The sequence below is a fragment of the Festucalex cinctus genome, chromosome 17 (genome assembly GCF_051991245.1).
Source record: "Festucalex cinctus isolate MCC-2025b chromosome 17, RoL_Fcin_1.0, whole genome shotgun sequence".
Lineage (NCBI taxonomy): Eukaryota > Metazoa > Chordata > Actinopteri > Syngnathiformes > Syngnathidae > Festucalex > Festucalex cinctus.
In genome coordinates, this window is record NC_135427.1 from 20,936,637 (window position 1) to 20,955,604 (window position 18,968).

Below are 18,968 nucleotides of genomic sequence, written 5' to 3' on the forward strand. Positions count from 1 at the left end.
CATTTTTCCATTTGTGTCTCATGTGAAAATGTACCGCCATTGAAGAAATATCTTCTGTGATCACGTGACGTCACTCCTCCATATTTGCGCCTTTCCAGACTGTTCTCTTCTCCACGTTGAGAGAGAGCGCAAAGAGGTGATACCCTCGCTTGACCTCGGTGCTGGCGGCGGCCTGGAGAACCTTCTTGTGTGTGGACGCTGACCTATATATTAGGGGTGTGAATCTCAGCACTGAGGACGATTCGATACGCATCTCGATGCACTGCCAGCGATTAGGGGTGTGGAAAATAATCGATATTAATGGATGCATCGATGCGCACATGCACGACGCGAGGGCATCGGCTCATTCACTGGGTACCGATGTAATTGACGTGTGAAATCGAGATCCATCTTGATGCGTTGGCGGGTATCGGTAAAATCCGATGTAAGTGCCGTTTTATTGATGGTAAACTGCATTCCATTTGCTGTTCCCCAAAATCCCAGGGTGCATTGAATGCACCATACGGAAGCCGTGTGGCACATACAGTACACTCGGAAGTAAAACATGGACGTTGGCGCGAGCAGCAGTGAGGCAGATTACATATGCAATGCACCCACAACGTTTAAATCATGTTTGGAAACACTACGGATTCACAAAGAAAGACGGAAAGCTTGACAAAACGTTCGTCATTTGCCAAGAATGCCGCGTGAAGAAGCCGTACAACGGCAGCACGACAAACATGCAGACCCACTTAAAAAGGATACACCACATCGCGGACAGTACGAACAAGTGTACAGCCGCCTCCGCGTCTAGTTCCTCGTCGGACACCGGAGACGGACTAAGCAAATCAGGTCAGGAGGATAAGAAAAGTTTTGCTTCTTATTTTGTGGGTCCTCTCGCAGAAAACTCTGACCGTGCAATGGCTATAACTAAGGCCATTGCTTACTTCATATGTAAAGACATGCAGCCTTATAGCGTGGTGGAAAATGAGGGCTTCAGACAGCTCGTGCACGTTTTGGAACCCAGGTCTAAAATACCAGACAGGTCTGTCTTCACTGACAAACATATTTCCGACCTGTACAACAAAGTGAGAAGTGAGATAGTTGTGTCGCTGAACAGTGCACAAAGAGTCGCACTTACAGTGGATGGGTGGACGTCTTACGCCACTGACTCCTATATAACAGTGACGGCACACCACATTGACATGGAGTGGGAAATGCAAAACTTCGTTCTCCAGACCAGAGCTTTCCGTGAGTCCCACACCGGAGCAAATCTTGCAGAGTTACTGCGCGACGTTAGCCGCGAGTGGAAGATTGGTGACAAGAAGCCAGCGTTAGTCACGGATAATGCAACAAACATGATCCTGGCTGGGTCTGCTGCAGAAATGAAGCCGCATGTGCGGTGCATAGCACACACACTGAATTTGTCCTCGCAAAAAAACATTTAAAGTAGACCAGGTGAAACCTATCCTGGTGAAAATGAGGAGAATTGTAAAATTTTTTCACAAAAGTACTAAAGCTTCTGATGCTCTCCGTGATCAGCAGCACAGCTTGGGTCTGGCACACCACAAGCTAATCCATGATGTTTCCACAAGGTGGAATAGTTCCCTTGAGATGTTGGAGCGTTTTTGGGAACAGAAGGATGCCGTGGTAGCAGTATTAAGGAAAATCAAGCCAAGGGGAGAACCACTGCCTGCCCTCTCAGATAATGAGATAAAAGTTGTCCTAGAAATTGTGAAACTGATGTCCCCCCTGAAAATGGCAACCAAGCTCCTCAGTGAGGAAAAGACCCCCACTCTCTCCATCGTTTCCCCACTACTGGCTAAACTACGGTCAGAATTTGGAGAAAACCACAGCGATCTAGCAGTCATTGGCAAAATGAAAGAAAATTTCAGACAGGACTTTGAGTCCCGTTACAACTACATCCAAGATTTCCTCGACAATGCTTCAGCACTTGACCCCCGCTTCAAAGACCTCCACTTCATGGATGCTGACAACACTGTAAAGGATGTGATATTCCTGAAGATAGCAGACCAAGTGGAGGATATGGTAAGAAATAAAATATTAGCAGCAGTTAGTTTTACTCTTATTATTTTCCATTTCACTTAAAGATTTTCTGTTTTAGTTATAGTAATGTTACTATATATGTTTTTATTTATTTCACATGGAAAATAAATCACTTGTGCTAGTTCAACACTTATCCAAGTTGGCTTTTATAGATGATGATGATGATGGTGATGTAGCGATAATTGGGTCGTCTTTTGGACAAATTAATAATCTGGACGTTACAGAGGTAAATTGTATTTACCTCGATAACCTCTGGGGCACCACGTTGGATTTGCTTTGGGTTAACAGGAGCAAACAACGACCAAAATCCTTCTTTCATCAGTCATTGATAATCTAAAGTCGCCACACTCGATATTCAGTGGTTCGTTGTACTAACAAAAGAATAATAATCCACTCGGAAACACAGATGACTTAGGCGGAATACAGTTAATAAAACATGCATTTATTCACGATTGCTACACTACAGAATCAAAACACTGCCTATCTAACTATTCTAGTAGGGGTGTGAATTGCCTAGTACCTGACGATTCGATTCGTATCACGATTCACAGGTCACGATTCGATTCGATACCGATTAATCCCGATACGAATGGTCACGATTCGATACCGATTAATCCCGATACGAATTTATAAGTCGATTGTTGCGATTTTTTTCCATTCAAATTTAGAAAATACTATCAGTAAATTTGTACATGTACACTGTAAGATTTGGATGAATATATTTATCTAAAACTTGAGGCTTATAACCGTGAGCCACTGTACACAAACAGTTTGCAATCTGTTTCACATTTGAACAGCATTAAAATAAAAATATTAAGGCTTAATGTGCCGTTCATATAACATTCTTCCATGCTCAAGGTGTGAATCATAAAAAAAAAAAAAAAAAAAAAAAAAAAAAAAAAAAAAAAAAATCGATTCTGCCGATTATTGAATCGATTCGAGAATCGCGCGATGTAGTATCGCGATATATCGCCGAATCGATTTTTTTTTAACACCCCTATATTCTACCGTCAGAAGAAAAGAAACAAAATAAAGCGAATGAAAATAAGGAAGGAATGCAAATGAATGAGGAAACAAGAGAAAAGAGAAATTTGACCTGCCAGATCTGTGAGATGTTTCAAACGTAAGTTGCACGCAGTGGATACGCCGAGCTAGGAATCAAGCGCACTTACGAGAATGGGAGTTGCGTCGAACGAGCAGAAAGGTCTTCAAAAAGAAGGGGGAAAAATAGTCAATGTTCGTTCCAAAAAGGCAAGAAAATAAAATAAAATAAAAAGTTTATTCCACAGGTGAGCACGGGAAAGCCGCTCGCGGGCCTGGCGTAGTTGCGCGGCTCGTGCCTTGATTGGTCGGCGATCCGGCGAGGTTGCTTCTGCTGGGCAGCTGTCCGAGTTCAGGTGTTGCAGCTCGGTCAGTACGCGCCTGCGTATGGGGAAGGCCAGCCGTTGGAGGTGCGTTGGCACTGCGGCGGAGCGCCAGCGAATAGCACGTGAGGTGCGCGGCTTAGGTGCAAAACATTGAGCCCGGCGATACGTTGCAAGTGTACGCCGGGGGCCGTGAAGTCCGGGCGGGCAAGCCGATGGTGGAACAAAACAAAAAAACAAAACAAAAGAGTCTTTAGTCAGCGTTGCAGTTTGCACCTGCTTTGGCGTGGCGTGGAGCGAGGATCCGCTCTCGTTAACGGATCCTGCCAGAAAAGAAAAAGGCCACGTGGTTGGCAAGTTTCTTGGAACAAAGAGTTCGAGCAGGCTGGGCCACTTGCAGGTCGTGGAACAGAGTTTTGGAAGAGGCGGGAGAGCAGGAAGAGGAGCAAGAGAATGAGCGAGGGTCTGCTCGTCCTTTTTAAAGTCTCTGGGTGGGGCTTCAGCAGGTGATGGCACACCCTTCTGTTCGCTCGGGCAGACTTTAAGAGGAAAATTATTAAAGAGATTAATAATTTGGCATTAAATTTGGTCAGTCTGGCAAATCAGTTTCCCCACACAACCCGTTTAACACACTTCGTAATTAATGCATCATAAACTAACTTGTGAGGTAACTTCTACTTGTCTAATCTGACTGAACTGAGAGATATTGATTACCTTTCATTCTTTATGGAGTACAAATGAAATAGGATGTTCATACACACAAAGATATAACATGAATCATTCGTAGTTCAGTTGTCTGTCAAGAATTATCATGGTATAAATGTGTAAAATGCGGTTACTTATGTGAATTGTCACTAAGGATAGTTCCAAGTTTCACCACTTGGAGGTGTTGTTGCTCCATCTAGACGTTCCAGGAAGGGCGAGACGCCAGAACATCCTTTTGTGATTGATAAGAAGTCATGAACATTCCTTTGATCGGTCATTTGTGTATTCCAAACCATTGGAGCCATTTGTTCGGGCTCCGAGAAGACTGCTTGAATACACTCCTTCGGCAGACGCATAAATTTCTTTGTCACCTGGTCAGCGGCTTCAAAAGAGTTTTGTTGGTGGCTGGGTGACCACCTGCCGAGCTGACCAGGCTTGGATCCTGTCTGGGCAGTGGAATATTCATGCACTGCAGAGAATTTGCTTTAGGAGAAGCAAACTTAAAAAAAAAATTAGAGGGTAGAGTGGAACTTAGGCAATAGTTGTTACAGACCCCCCTTCGTCAAGCGGGATGAATCTTCAGGATGTCCAGGTTGACGGGTCCAGATGATGCGTGGCCACTCACGCTCTGCTGCAACACTCAAGACATACCACTGGTGCAACTTTTCTCTAACCTCTGCCTGGTTATGTGTATGCAGGGTATGTCTGTGTGTTTTCAAGGTGTCTCTATGTGTATTCAGTTAACAGTGTGTGTCTAACTTGGTGCTGTGTCAGCTGACTGAGGGACTCGGGTCCCAAAACAGGCGCGGGCCTGGGAAAGACGCAAGACGCGAAATTCCAAACAAAAGAAAAGGAAGAAAACTTTTCCTAAGGCTATAAGGCTAGTATCATATAATGGGTAACTAGGGGAAAACGAACAGCAAATTAAAGAAAAGAGAGAGAGAACGAAAAAGAGGCTGTCGCCTTCTAAAACTCAAAAACCCGGGGCTATACTCAGGCCATAGCTCTCTTATAAAGATGGGGAGGTTGTCTCAGGCACCTGCGTGTCGGTGCAAATCTCCACCCCTGGGGGTGTTCGTCAAAAAAAAAAAAGTCTTAGGTCGGTTAGCGCGACACTATCGTTGCTAGGTACTTAGTTATCGCATCTTCCTATAGCGTAATTAAACACCCAAAAAGTTGTGTGCTATCCAAGAATAACTGAAGGAAAAGGGAAAAAAAAGGAGGAGGGGAGAAAAAGAAATGAAAGAAAAAAAAAATCAGAGTATCCTCGGCAGTCACGCTGGACTAAGGGAAGGAAGGCAAAGGGCTTAGTTAGATTAGCTAGACTCACTAACGCTTTAAAAAGAGTACTCTGACCTGCTTTTGAAGGCCTTAAGTACGGGGGAGCTTTTTATAGCTAGCAAAAACTGATTTCACGAAGCATTCCATTCATGAGTATTATAACACCTTGAGTGTACATAATCTTTTGAATTCAAGTTGCAAATCGTTTTATAGTTGTCTAGTCTAGTTCTGCATAATGCTATCGGTGTTACAGCTAGGACCGTATCCTTAAGTGTTGCACCAAGCGTCTGCAAATAAGTAGAAAAACACAGTATGCTAACTTCTCGCAGTCATTCGTAAGCAGTCCTGGTTATTCAATCAAGGCAATTTTCGCTGCACGTCCGGGTTCAACCGTTTCTGGCCAACTCACCACAGCGGTCATGCACAACATCAGGGTGTCATCATATCACACCATCCTCTAGCAACCAACAAAGACAAGCGGGTTAGCGTCGCTCAGTATGGTATCACTTAGGGGTTCGGTAGCTGCAGCGGGGTGTTGACCCCCTGTCAAGTCAACACCTGCAACATTTAAAATACACAGAAGAAAGAATGAGAAGACACAAGGATTTGATTACTCGCGAGGAGAAGCTGACAGAGAGTTGTGCGCAGATCACAAGCTCCCAGCCCCTTCTGACACAACTCCCTACTTCTCCTCTTTTATTTGGGATTCCCTAACATACACAATAGGCTACACACTTGCCTCTGAGGAAAATGGGAGTACTGGCAGCAATGTGATAAGCAACTCCAGCAGTCGTAAAATACAGAGGACATCCTTTAAATCGTCACGACTACTAATCCTTGAAGGCTGTAGTTCTTCATTCCCACATTCCAGATGTCCTCAGGTTGAATAAACATGCAGCAGCTCCAAACCCATAGTGAAATACTGAATACATAGTTGGCAATTAACTATGTAATAAGAGAAAATATAGAATAATATATACACAATAACTCTAACATTCCCCCCTGTTTATTATATATTTGCTCAAAGTCTCAGATCACCTATGAGTTACTTCAATTAGATTTTCAACTGCAGGATCATATTTACGAAAACAAATACATTTACACTCAGAGGCAATGTTAATCTTTAGTCATAGTCGGCTGGATCTGAAAATAATTCAAGCATATCATAATGTACATTATCCAATGTTTCTGTATGTAATTCTCAGCATTAATAATTCAACCAGCTGTCTCTCTTCCTCTTCATGATGGCCCCAAAAATCAAAATCAAAAAGACAGCCCCAACTGCGTCTGATCGCATCTTACGCTCCATTTGATTCAGGAAAGGGACTCGTCTCCTTGAGTTGTCCCTTCTGACACATCCTGCACAGTGAGACAGGTCCTGGACTTCACAGCGGTTGGGGGAACTTTGAGGGTAGCAAACAATGTGCTCCCAAAGTCTTCACTGACTTACTTGGTCAGACTTTTCACAGCGAGTCAAGCTGCTTGTTTCTCCTCTGACCTCACTTCAGTCAGGCTTCGTTCCGCAACCTGGCAAGCTGTTAGTCAATGGTACCTGTTTTGTGCCATGTGATAGGTGAATCCAGGAGAGTCGTTCAGCGATCTTCACAACCTTCGGGGCCAACAACACTTACAAGGGCCTTCCCACCTTAGGCTGGACCTTTAATCAAAGTCAGTCACTACCCTTGATGGGAGGCTTGCCTTCCTGCTGAGATAGAGAGTCATCTGGCATTTGATTAAACATTTTCACTTCCTTATCATTTAAACAATCTTCTCATATAGTCACTTGAATAAATTTCTTTCATCTGTACGGCTTAACAGGTTATTACAATAGGCAAATTTAAATGGTCCACCACACGAAATTTCAAACGAGCTTAACTGTCTTGTTCCTTTTACAATTTCCCAAATTACTTAATCATCAATTATCTTATCTCCATGCTTTGATCATGTATTTTTCTCGCTTTTCTGTTTTTCCCTTAAACAATGTAACATGTAAAGTGACTTTCATTCATTACTCCAAATAACTAGTACGTCATATAGAGACATGATCTGTTCACACAATGCTTCTGCCATAATAATAACAACATCCAGTTGTTTTTCTGGAACAATTTCAACTCATTGTTACATTTTTTAAGACCATCAATCAGTACTTGTTAATATTGACATTGTCTTACTTTTTGTTCAATTCCATAAAATCCATAGCCACTAACAAAAATTGTAAAATATTAGAAACATCAATTCCATGTATAACAAAATTCTAAAACAAAATTCCAAAAACATAAAAACTTAAAAAATTAAAAATATAAAATTTACATGCGGTATTGCCGTATTGTTACCAACTCCCCCCTTTTGAGACATTTTTATGGCTCACAACTCAAAATCATTATCCAAGCCACTTCATATAAATCTTATGCTGCATGCAATTTAAAATAATTTCACAATATTTACAAAAGGTTTTCATTTTTCCTTTTTTTTCTTTTCCACTACAGTGTTCCCTCGTATATCAGTGGGTTAACCTTCATACAGTCATTTTCCTCTTCCAAAAACTTACACAGCTGTACAAAAATCCACAAAATCAGCACTTTTTTTCTTTTCTTTTTTTTTTTTTTTTTAAACAACTATGGAATTTAAAACAATTGGGACCCTGTAGCCTTCACCGCTCTGGCCCTAATTTGCGAAAGAACACTGTAGTTTACATGTCTTGGACGGATAGAATTTTATAGTCTACCCATAGCATAGTAGTAGTCTGGCATTTCTTCAAAACTAATTGTATCATACTACATCTTGTATTGTTTACAACCATATAATCAAGTTTAAATGTAACACATCTTTCCCAAAGCCATATGTAGTTAATAATAAAGCCACCATGAATATCAATCATCTTGTACACAATTAATATAAAATACTGGCTTAAATTCTACTCCATGCATTCTAAACAAAACTCATAACCATGTCAGCAATCAATTGTCTGTTCAAATGGCCTTCCAATATCTTCGTAAAGCCAATACTATCATTGTTCAATTTAAATCACAAACTGCATTTTTCACATTCATCTATCTATTAAAATTTGTCAAACATTGTCGTTGTTATCAGTATCTCAATTCAATTTCAGTAGTAGAATTGTTAGCATAATTATCCACCCAATTCATGTATAATTATATATGTATAATCACAAACATCAAAAGTTCATAACAGGTCACAATTTCACTCAGGAATTTAAGATATCATTTTGTAATTTGTTTCAAATCTTAGGGCCGACAAAATTACTTCGTTTTATCGTTGGGTCTCCATCATAACCACTTTACAATCAAAACAATCTAAATATTACACCCTTGTTGCACAAAAGTGTAATACACCTTTATTTACATCATTCTCCAATTTCTTCTTTCTTTTAAGTTGTTGCTGGTTTTCATTTCACAGCTCAATTTTCTTTCATGCCATAGAAGAATTTTGTCCATGCAAGTCAAAATCTGACTTCCCAAATGTACCCAAACAATTTCGAATTGCTTGAGAGGGTATTGTGGGACATTCACAATATCCTTGTAGTAATAATATATATATGTATGTATATTTCCCTTCCAGTGCAAATTTAGACCAGAATATACAATTTGGGTGTACTGTTATAGTACTTATTCATTCCTCAAATTTTCATCAAGAATCCAAATTATCTAATAATATATTTCCAGTTAGTAAGTTTAGTATTTTCAATCAGCACTTCTGCCCTTTGCGAGTCCTTAATCACTAGTCTAATTTATCTCCAATTCAGCATTTTACTCAAATAAATCATCTTTAGCATATATGATATCTGATCTGTTTGCTCTGATTTCCACTTACTTACATGTTGTCAAGAAACCCAACATCAGAATGAATGAATGAATGAATGAATGAATGATGAATTCATAAGGAAGCAGGTTAAACAGTTCTTCCTATTTAGTTTTAAAGAAAAACAAAAGTTCTGTCATCTCCATTTGTTCTGCCATAATTGTTATATGCAGTGTCACTGTATCAAACTCATCATCAGTTTACAGGTAGTCAGTCAACTGTGACACTCGTAGGTGTAGCATTGTTTTCGTTCTCACATTTATGCTCAGAGTGACATAGCTTATCATCTCCCTTCTTTACAATCAGTTCCCTCGCTTTTTGTAATAAGGCGTCAGCTACCATTTAAGAATTTATTTAGGTTATATACTGCGTCGTAAAAATGCAAAGATCCTACACCTTTCACATAGAGATATCCCTTTTTCTACTCAGCTTATCTTTTTACTACCATGTTCCCATCTAATGTAGACACTAAGACTAGGCCTAATCCCATTTAATATAATTCTGCTTACTGGTTTTGTTTCATCTTTGTTTTTATGTTCACCTTGTTCAAATAAATGGCCGTTTTTTCCACCAACAACAATTACCAGGGTAATCAAAATTCCTCATGGGGCATCCAAGTACTATCTCGGCAGCAGGGTCTCGCTAACCTAGGGTGGTTACTTTGAGGGGTCAGTATTTTTACAGCAGCTCGTCTCAATCAAACTCATTTAAATTAATTACAGAGAACTCTAAGACACTGTAAAAACACAATTCTAAATTCCCTGCTGAACTTTTACAACAAAAAACTCACTTTACCCAGAACTCAAAGATCCTGGGCTTGTTGGTGGAAAAGCAACTATTAATAATTGTGCTCTTTTAAGAACATTCAAATTCAATTATAAATGCCTTTTTTTTCTTCTTCTTCTAATCAAGTACAAATCTCAGCTATTTATTTATTTTAAATAACTTACCACTAATAATGTGTTTGCCTTTCAAACCATTTTAATAATCTTTTTTCCTTTAATGCCTATTTTACTTATCAGGTTCTAGTGAGGGAGAATTTGTTAAATTTCACACTCAATCACAGCAGGAGCTAAATCAGAATTCAATTAGGAAAACTTTCCTCCGTGTAACCAATCTTTTATACAAACTTCAGGACTATATTCAAAACAACATTGTAAAGGATCTTTCTTACAATTTTATGTTGTTCTCTAATCTGGATCTGCATGAGTCACACCAAATCTATTATTCAATGCAAACACCACAATAAGAAACTTTTAGAACATTTACTAATTTAATTACTCAGCCTTATTGTCATTTGTCTTCTGTGTAAACCTTTATTCGTACATTTTCATAGGCACAGTATCATTTTAGTTTAGAAGTGACTTTTCTGTGGCCTGTTAGCCATCCTTTCTTTTGGAGAGCTTTTATTTTATTTCATTTTATAGCCTTTGCTTTTCCCTCAGAATGAGGTGTTTTATGTCCCTAAATACCTTAGAGGTCAATTCTTATCTCTGAGTCCTAATTTTACCACTCCCTGTCAATCTTTAACTTATCTGGAGATCTATCCATTTTTTTATTTAATTTTATCAACATTCAAACGTACAACCAACTATCAGAGATCCACAGCCACCTAATGTAGTGAGGTAGCATAATATTCTATTTTCTAACTCCTCTAATCATTTTAAACTATCTATTTTATACTTTTGAGGGTAATTTCTTAACTCAGTGTCCTCTAACATTACACTTCCTTCCTGTCTTATCATCATCTACACCACCACAACTTGTTCTAACACTTCACAAATCCCACTTTAAAATCATCCACTAATTCATCTTCTCTTTGTAAAGTTGTTCTAATTCTACCATAATCAATTCTACTTTCACGTTTCTCTCTTACTTTTATCATTTCCCATGCTCAAAACAGTCCAACAAAAAGGATTTTTTTTTTTTTTTGTCAGAAGTCCAACAACTTGTCATCAATCACCTACTTAACTCACTCTCAAACAATTAGCTTTACCATCCAAAAACAAAATACACAATTTTCACCTGAGGACCGGGTGATGACCCTTTCTGGGACCACTTTTTGGTCCACGCACCTCATATTTGATACAGACCAAAAATTCTCAATTTCACCGTTTTAACATAGTTATGTTAGACACGATCTAACAACCCCTTATACACAATTTAAACCCTTTTAGCCGGCATCTTTAGACAATATGACACACAGACACATACACAAGAGCTCACAGAGACAAACACAGTGAGAAGCCACACACATACACTTTTACAGACACTTATACACTTATGCCTCGATATCATTAGGCTGTTAAAGCTCCAACTTTCCTTTTCATTTTATTCCTTATTTAATATTGTAGTGGATTACCATTATTATTGTTATTATTTTTACTATTGTAAATTAAGCTGGCCAGCAAAAGTATATCTTGTAATCCACGTATTTCAATGCTATATTTTAGATGGATCTAATTTTTCTATGAACATCCAATCCTTACTGGATAGTTCATCTTATAGCTCACCTTTTACTGTTTATTTTCCCCCATTTTATATGAATTTGGTACAGTCCGTGAACCTAGAGTTTCCTAGGGACTGATAGGTTCAAATAACAGGGTGACAATAAATTTCTCACTGTGGTAATTCTCAAGCTTCTACCCAATAGGGCGGAGAATTCTTGCCTTTGCTTCCACAATGAGTTGTCACTTACAATCCTGTTTGTTTAAAATGAAGTAAGTATCAAATGACACTACACTTCCATTCACTTCACACACTCACACAAGGCCCTTTTATTTTCTGCGTTTCACGGAATTTAAGTACGTACACGACTCCGGCATCGTCTCTTTACACGGACGTTACTGGGCTCCGTTCCCTTCACTTGCCATTAACTAGTATACACAAGGTTTTTCCTCCCACACAGTACCTTCGTGCAGGCTGCGACAGTACCTTCGCGCAGATTTTACGTCGACATTCACTTCACACTTTCCCCCGGAAAGTAAATTTTTTCTCACCCAGATGTCTTCTCGTCCTTTGGATTCCCGTCAGCCTTCCAGATCCCAGTCACAGAGACGAAATCCAGTCCCGGAAAAGGGTAGTATTTGCCGTGGCCACGGTCTTCCTGGAGGTCGACTCTGCAACTGGAATCCTTTAGGCGTCCTGGGATCCGGCTCGAAAGGACCAAGTTAATGTCAAGTCAACACCTGCAACATTTAAAATACACAGAAGAAAGAATGAGAAGACACAAGGATTTGATTACTCGCGAGGAGAAGCTGACAGAGAGTTGTGCGCAGATCACAAGCTCCCAGCCCCTTCTGACACAACTCCCTACTTCTCCTCTTTTATTTGGGGTTCCCTAACATACACAATAGGCTACACACTTGCCTCTGAGGAAAATGGGAGTACTGGCAGCAATGTGATAAGCAACTCCAGCAGTCGTAAAATACAGAGGACATCCTTTAAATCGTCACGACTACTAATCCTTGAAGGCTGTAGTTCTTCATTCCCACATTCCAGATGTCCTCAGGTTGAATAAACATGCAGCAGCTCCAAACCCATAGTGAAATACTGAATACATAGTTGGCAATTAACTATGTAATAAGAGAAAATATAGAATAATATATACACAATAACTCTAACACCCCCCTTTTGCACGTCTGATACTCAGCTAGGTCGGTCGACGGAGTTTGGCGCGTCTGTCGAGGGTGTCGGTTGGGTCGCTGACTTGGAGTCAGCTGGTGACCCCCCTTTGTCAGTTTCGCGCGTATGCTGGTCCTGAGATTCGCTCGATCGCGTTCCCAGACGTTCAAAACCGCAGTGACTTTTGATCTGATTTCGGTGGACCCACCTCAGTTGGTCCCCCTGACGTCCTTTATTCATCCTAATTTGATAGGCGACGGGTGACAGTTTGTCGACGATTTCGTATGGTCCTGACCACCGGGGAAGAAATTTTCGGGCGATGCCCCTCTGGGCACGCGGAGTAGTAGCATTTGGGTGCGCGAACAAGTAGTACCATACTCGATCACCTATTTCGAACTCGGTTCGTGAGGCCTTCCTATCGTAGTAGGTTTTCTGACCTTCTGCACATTGCTTAAGCCGTTGTTGAGCAAATGCGAACGTGGCCCGGAGGTGGGCTTGCAAGTCCTCCACGTACTGGGAGGCCGTGTATGCCGTGGCTAGGTTTATTTCTACTGGCTGGTACATCAGGTGCAGGGGGAGCGTCATTCGCCGTCCGGTCATCATTTCAAAGGGGGACACCCCTGTGGATTCGTGAGGGGTGGCTCGAATCGCCATGAGGATCAGTGGGAGTCGGGTGTCCCAGTCCCGATGGTTGGAAACAACAAACTTTTTCAGCAAATTTACCACGGTGCGATTAGTCCTCTCCACCTGTCCTGATGACTGCGGGTGATGGCTAATATGCAACTGGGCCTTGATTCCGAGCATTTGCCAAAGTTGTTGCATTACCTCGGCTGTGAAGTGGGTTCCCCTGTCTGAGTTAACCCGTGAGGGCAACCCGAAACGGGAGAACACGTGGTTCATCAGCAAGCATGCAGTGGTGTGTGCGGTGTCGTTTGGAGCAGGCAGGCATTCTACCCACTTGGTGAACGCGCAAACTACTGTAAGAAAGTATTTGTTCCCTCTCAGAGATCTGAACAGTGGTCCCACCCAATCAATTTGCAGATCAGACCATGGGAAGTTGACTCCTTTCTGTTGGAGTGGTGCTCGGTGACTTGGGTTTGCTGGCTGAAACTGGCAGCAAACCAGGCATCCTTTGATGTAGGTTGCTACATCATTATGCATGCGCGGCCAGTATGCCACCTGTTGTAGTGCGGTGACAGTGGCCTTGAATCCGCGGTGGCCTGCATAAGGCGCGTCGTGGGCGTATGTTAGCAAGACCCCACTTTGGCTCCGTGGAACCACCAACCGCAAGGCAGGCGGAGACGCGGAGTCATAAACCAGAAGGCCTTTAACGAGACGCAGCCTTTGCAGCACGGAGAGCAAGTCTTTGAGGTCGCTGTCGTCACTCAACGCGTCAGGCGACACGGGGTTGGCGACAGGATCAGAAAGGTGCTGAATTATTTTGAAAAGCGCGGGGTCGCCGGCTTGTTGGGCGACCAAGTCGGAGGTTCGGACGGGCGGTACGCACGCCACGGGCCCCGTAGGGGTTTGTGTGGGGGCGTCGCAAGACTCAGCGGCGGCCGCAGCGCGGCGGCGCGTGAGAACGTGGACCTCCAGGGTGGGCTGGGTGGGCAGCCAAGCTGTATCAAATGTCCAAGGAGTCCCGTTGAGGGCCCCTTGTTTGGCTAACGTGTCCGTTAGGTCGTTAAAATGTTTGTCAGGTCCTGAGACTTTTGAGTGTCCCCGGACCTTTTTCCAATAGACATGCATATCATTGGAGGAAACCAAATGGTCGCATGTCAAGATGAGGTCGCGGTGTTTAACGGGTTTCTTCGCTGACGTAAGGAAACCATTTCGACGCCACACCGGTAGATGACAGGTGAAGGCGAGGCGGGCATAGTTTGAGTCAGTGCAGATAACCAGCACCGCGACACCGTTTTCAACTGCCAATTTGAGTGTAATCAGGATGCCAGCGATTTCCGCATATTGAGAAGAGTGGGGGCCCAATTGGAATTGCAGTGGTTTGCACGGTGTGTCATTGACCCAAGCGATGCCCACCCCAGCCTGCAGCTGGGTTTGGTGGTGGTAAGAGCAGCCATCCACGTAAGCTGTAGGCATGTCTTTGCAGACATGTTCCTCAAAATAGCGGTGACGCGTGAATTCCGGCATCGGTGCCACGGCGACGTCTGTCGGCGGGGTCGGGGAAGTTGACACACAGTTCTGGCAAATTGCTAGATCGGTACCCAGTGGTAACTTTGCGTTTTTCGTGTACCGGACTCGAACATCGTAACTTTGTAACGCCATAAGCCAGCCGGCAATGCGCGCGTTCGTTACAACGCCGTCTCGAATGCGTTGGTTGTTAAGAAAAGCAACCGGATGATGGTTAGTATCAATCGTTACTTTTTGGCATCCAATGTAGTTTGAGAAATGTTTGATTGCCCATACTGTGGAAAGCAGGGCTTTTTCGCAGTCGGAGTATTTCAACTCGGGGCCGTTCAACGTTTTACTGGCGTACGCCACGACGCGTTTATCCTGGTCGTACATTTGGTATAGACCCGCACTCAAACAATGGTCGGAGAATCCTGCTTCCAAGAAAAATTCCTTGTTGCTATCGGGGTACGCGAGACAGGGGGCGGAGCCCAGCTTTTGTTTTAGCATATTCATCGCGTTGCTTTGTTCGTCACCCCAATCGAAGGGCGTGTCTTTCTTCAGCAGGTTAGTAAGAGGGCGTGCTATGTCAGCAAAGTGTTCAATGAACTGGCGCGAATAGTTGCACACGCCAAGGAAGCTGCGCAATTTTGACACATCGGTGGGGGTTTTGATGTCAAGAAGGCCTTGAATACGGCTGGATTGTGGTTCAATCCCGTTCGGCCCAACCAAGATCCCCACGTAGTTGACCTTCGTGCGACACCACTGACCTTTCAAGAGGGACAGTTTGGCACCTGCAGAAGACAGCTGTCCAAGAACGTGGTCGATTTCCATCAAATGGTCATCCAAAGAGGAGCTCCTCATCATAATGTCATCGACATAGATGAGGTTGCCCCTGGCGGCGGCGTCAGGGCACGCCTTGTTGAGGAAGATGTTAAATTCGGCTGGCGAGTTGGCGTAGCCGAATGGACACCGGTTGAAAGTGTACTGTTTGTTGCCAAAGGTGAATGCCAACTTGTATTGATCCCTGGGATCTACTTGGATCGTCCAGAACCCCGAAGCCACATCGATGGTGATGAAGAATTTGGCATCTCGAACCTTGGGAAGTTCCTGTTCAAGTTATGTCATGGGCCATCGCGAAAGAGGAACCTGTTGGTTCAGTTTGCGATAGTCAATGGTTGGTCTCCATGTACCGTTTGGCTTCAAGACTGGCCACAATGGAGCCGAATAGGTGCTGTTACAGGGGCGAATGATGCCCTTTTCCAGCATGGCGTCGATAGTCTTCTGTACTGGTTCGTAAGAAGCTATCGGAATCTTGTACTGGCGCACGAAAGTTGGAGGAGCGCCGGGCTGAGTCGGGATGCGGACTACATGTAGTGCCGTCAACCCGCAATCCAAGGAGTCCTTGGCAAAAGACGGTGTGTATTTCATTAACATGGTGCGCAACCGTTCGCGGTCCTGTTCGGACCGGAGCGCGTCGGCGCGGTGCAGAACTTCTTGGAGGTGCTCCTCGAACTCTGGGTACGGTTGAAGGTCCCCATTTGGAGTCGTGGTTGGTTGAGGTTTCTCTGGGTTTCCAGAGGGAATGCTAGAAGGCGTTGGAGGCAACGCGCTCAAGGCATAAATCACCAGTTGTTGGTCTGTCCCCAGGTCCACTCGGACGATGTCTTCATCGTTGGTGGGACCGGCAGGGTTGACCGTAACAAGCTGAGATGGCCTGGTGAGTCTTCGGCCACCGGTGTCTTCAGTCAAGAACAAGTCAGATGGAATGTGTCCAACCACAGGCACCGTTAGAGTGAAGTCGTGGAAGTCGGAACGGATGAGCAGGCCCAGACGGGTCGCTTTTGGTATGCGAACGTCGTACGAAAGGGGGTTGTGAACCAAGATCAGAGTGGTGAGAGAGGCGTCCACGATGGGCGTGGCCTCCAAGAGTAACGACAGGTTCATGAATTCCGATGAAGGTTGAAAGAAAGCGGAGCGAGCATTCAAGACCTGGTTAGCTCGTGCCACCAAGCGAACCGGGATGTTGATCGTGGTCGCCGGAGCGATCACTTCATCCTCGTTCAAGACTTTGCACGCATCTGGGATGGTCTGCCCCGACTTCATGTTTGGAAGACTGGGAACACAAGCTAGAGGTTCCGAGTTGGTGAGGGACCACAGAACGTTGTTGATGGTGTCCACCTGGACGGCAAGACGAACAAGCAAATCTGCACCCACGAAGAGGGTGTGAGGCGCGTCCGGGACAACCAAGAAGTAGTGGGTCAGTGAGTGCTGCTTCCACTGAAGGTTTAAGGCGCACACGCCCACTGCAGTTATTGTAAGAGGAGGTTCCGTGTTCAATGGAAACCGGCAAGACTTGGAGACGAAAAGCATGTTCGGGTCGAGATCTCGCAAGTTGTCAGCGAATGCTGCAGAAATGGCTGATTTGTCAGCCCATAAGGCGAGGACAGCGTCAAGAACAGGTGCACCTTGCACGTGGACACCTCCGATGATGCGCGGGGCGTACCCTGCATCAGGTGGTGATGGGTCAAGGTCACAAAGGAAGGTGTCATGGCTTCTCAGCCGGTCCTTTGTCGGGGACGCGAGGGGTCCTGCCTTGGACTGTGTCGTGTCCCAGCTCCCTGTGGGGGCGTCTGCTTCCCCGTGGGGTGGCTGCGCCCGAGTCACAGTGCAGAGCTGAGCCTGGTCAGGGCCCGAAGGAAATGTCGGCAGGGCCTGCCGCACCTGGGCCCAAATCTGGAGTCTCTGGTAGTCTATGATGGGTTGGAAGCGGAACAACAGGTCTTGACCAATAAGAAGGGGGACTGACTCAATGGGTCCCACATAGACTGGATGGATGAATTCCATGGGGCCAATAGACCAGTGTACCATCGCGACAGATTCCAGCTTTGTGTTAGTAGGTGAGAAGGCGCTAACGGTGAGTGGGCACCGCCGTAGGCGGAGCGGTCAACTGTTAGCTTGTGGCGCGGCGCGGAGTCGTTTGAACACCGTGTTGGACATCACCGTGATGTCTGCGGCGGGATCTACAAAGGCTTCGTAGGTTAGAGCTCGCTCCAGGGTGACGCTCAGATAGAATTTACGAGCTATCCCCCTGGTGGTGAGATCACCTAAAAGCTGTTGGAACGGTCTCATGTCATCGGTTGATCGCGATACATGCGGGTCTGCTGTATTTGGATCAGCCTGCAGTACCAATATTGTTGAGTCAGAAGGCAGTTTAGTAGGTGTCTGAGTGTCGGCTACTGGAGGCCCCTCTGGTGACCTCTGCTGGTGGGTCACTTCAGTGGGCATCCGGCCGTCGGTTAGTCATAAAGGCGGGTCTTTTGACGAGTCTTTTGACAATTTCAGGAGTGCCTTCAATATGCCGTTGGCAACTGCGTGGTGGTCAGTCTCGGAGTCGGCTTGGCGGTTCCGGGACTCGCGGCAGGAATCGGTTGCTGGCGCGCGTTCGACTTTATCACGTTTTGGATGATAGCGCGAATCGGGCTTACCTTTAGCAACTTTGGAGCGCCGGCGGTCGTCAGCTTGCTTTTCTCCGTCCGCTTTCTCGTCACGCGAGTAGTCGGTTTTGGAGCGCGGTTTCCGGTTTCGCGGGGCGCGGGACTGTTTTGACTTTTTGGATTTAGTCTGGTCTTCCCTCGGAGCAAAGGAGCAAGCTCCCTCCAGCTCTGAAGGAGGACCCACGTCCACTTTATAAATTCCTGCGTCGCCTGCCTTGGGGGCGGATAATTTTAGCTTTGCATAGCCCCTAGCTGCTAAGTCACGTAGCTGCGAGCTATTCAGTGTCTCAGGACACAAAGCCAGTCCCAAGTAGTGGTTAAGGTTTTGTTGGAGGTTTCGGACAAACAACGTTTTAAAATCAGGATCTTCCTCCATGTTGGGCTCGTTACGAGTCCCAAAATAGGCATCGCGAAGACGACTATAGAAAGCCTGAGGAGCCTCCTGCTTTCCCTGTTTGACGAACATGGCGACTTCCATGCCCGACAACCCAGGAGAACCGTCAAA

At 44.4% G+C, this 18,968-nt stretch overlaps 1 protein-coding gene across 2 annotated transcripts in view; it reads left to right on the plus strand.

Annotated features, from left to right (window-relative positions):
- Positions 1-556: 556 nt before the first annotated feature.
- LOC144005501 (E3 SUMO-protein ligase ZBED1-like) overlaps positions 557-18,968 on the plus strand; it is a 32,479-nt gene continuing 14,067 nt past the window's right edge. For both annotated transcript variants that reach the window (XR_013279584.1, XM_077503751.1), the window contains exon 1: positions 557-2,028. Coding sequence is in view for 1 of the 2 variants with exons in the window: in XM_077503751.1 (XP_077359877.1) it covers positions 1,459-2,028 (570 nt within the window). In the remaining variant the exon portion in view is untranslated. The remainder of the gene's footprint in view (positions 2,029-18,968) is intronic.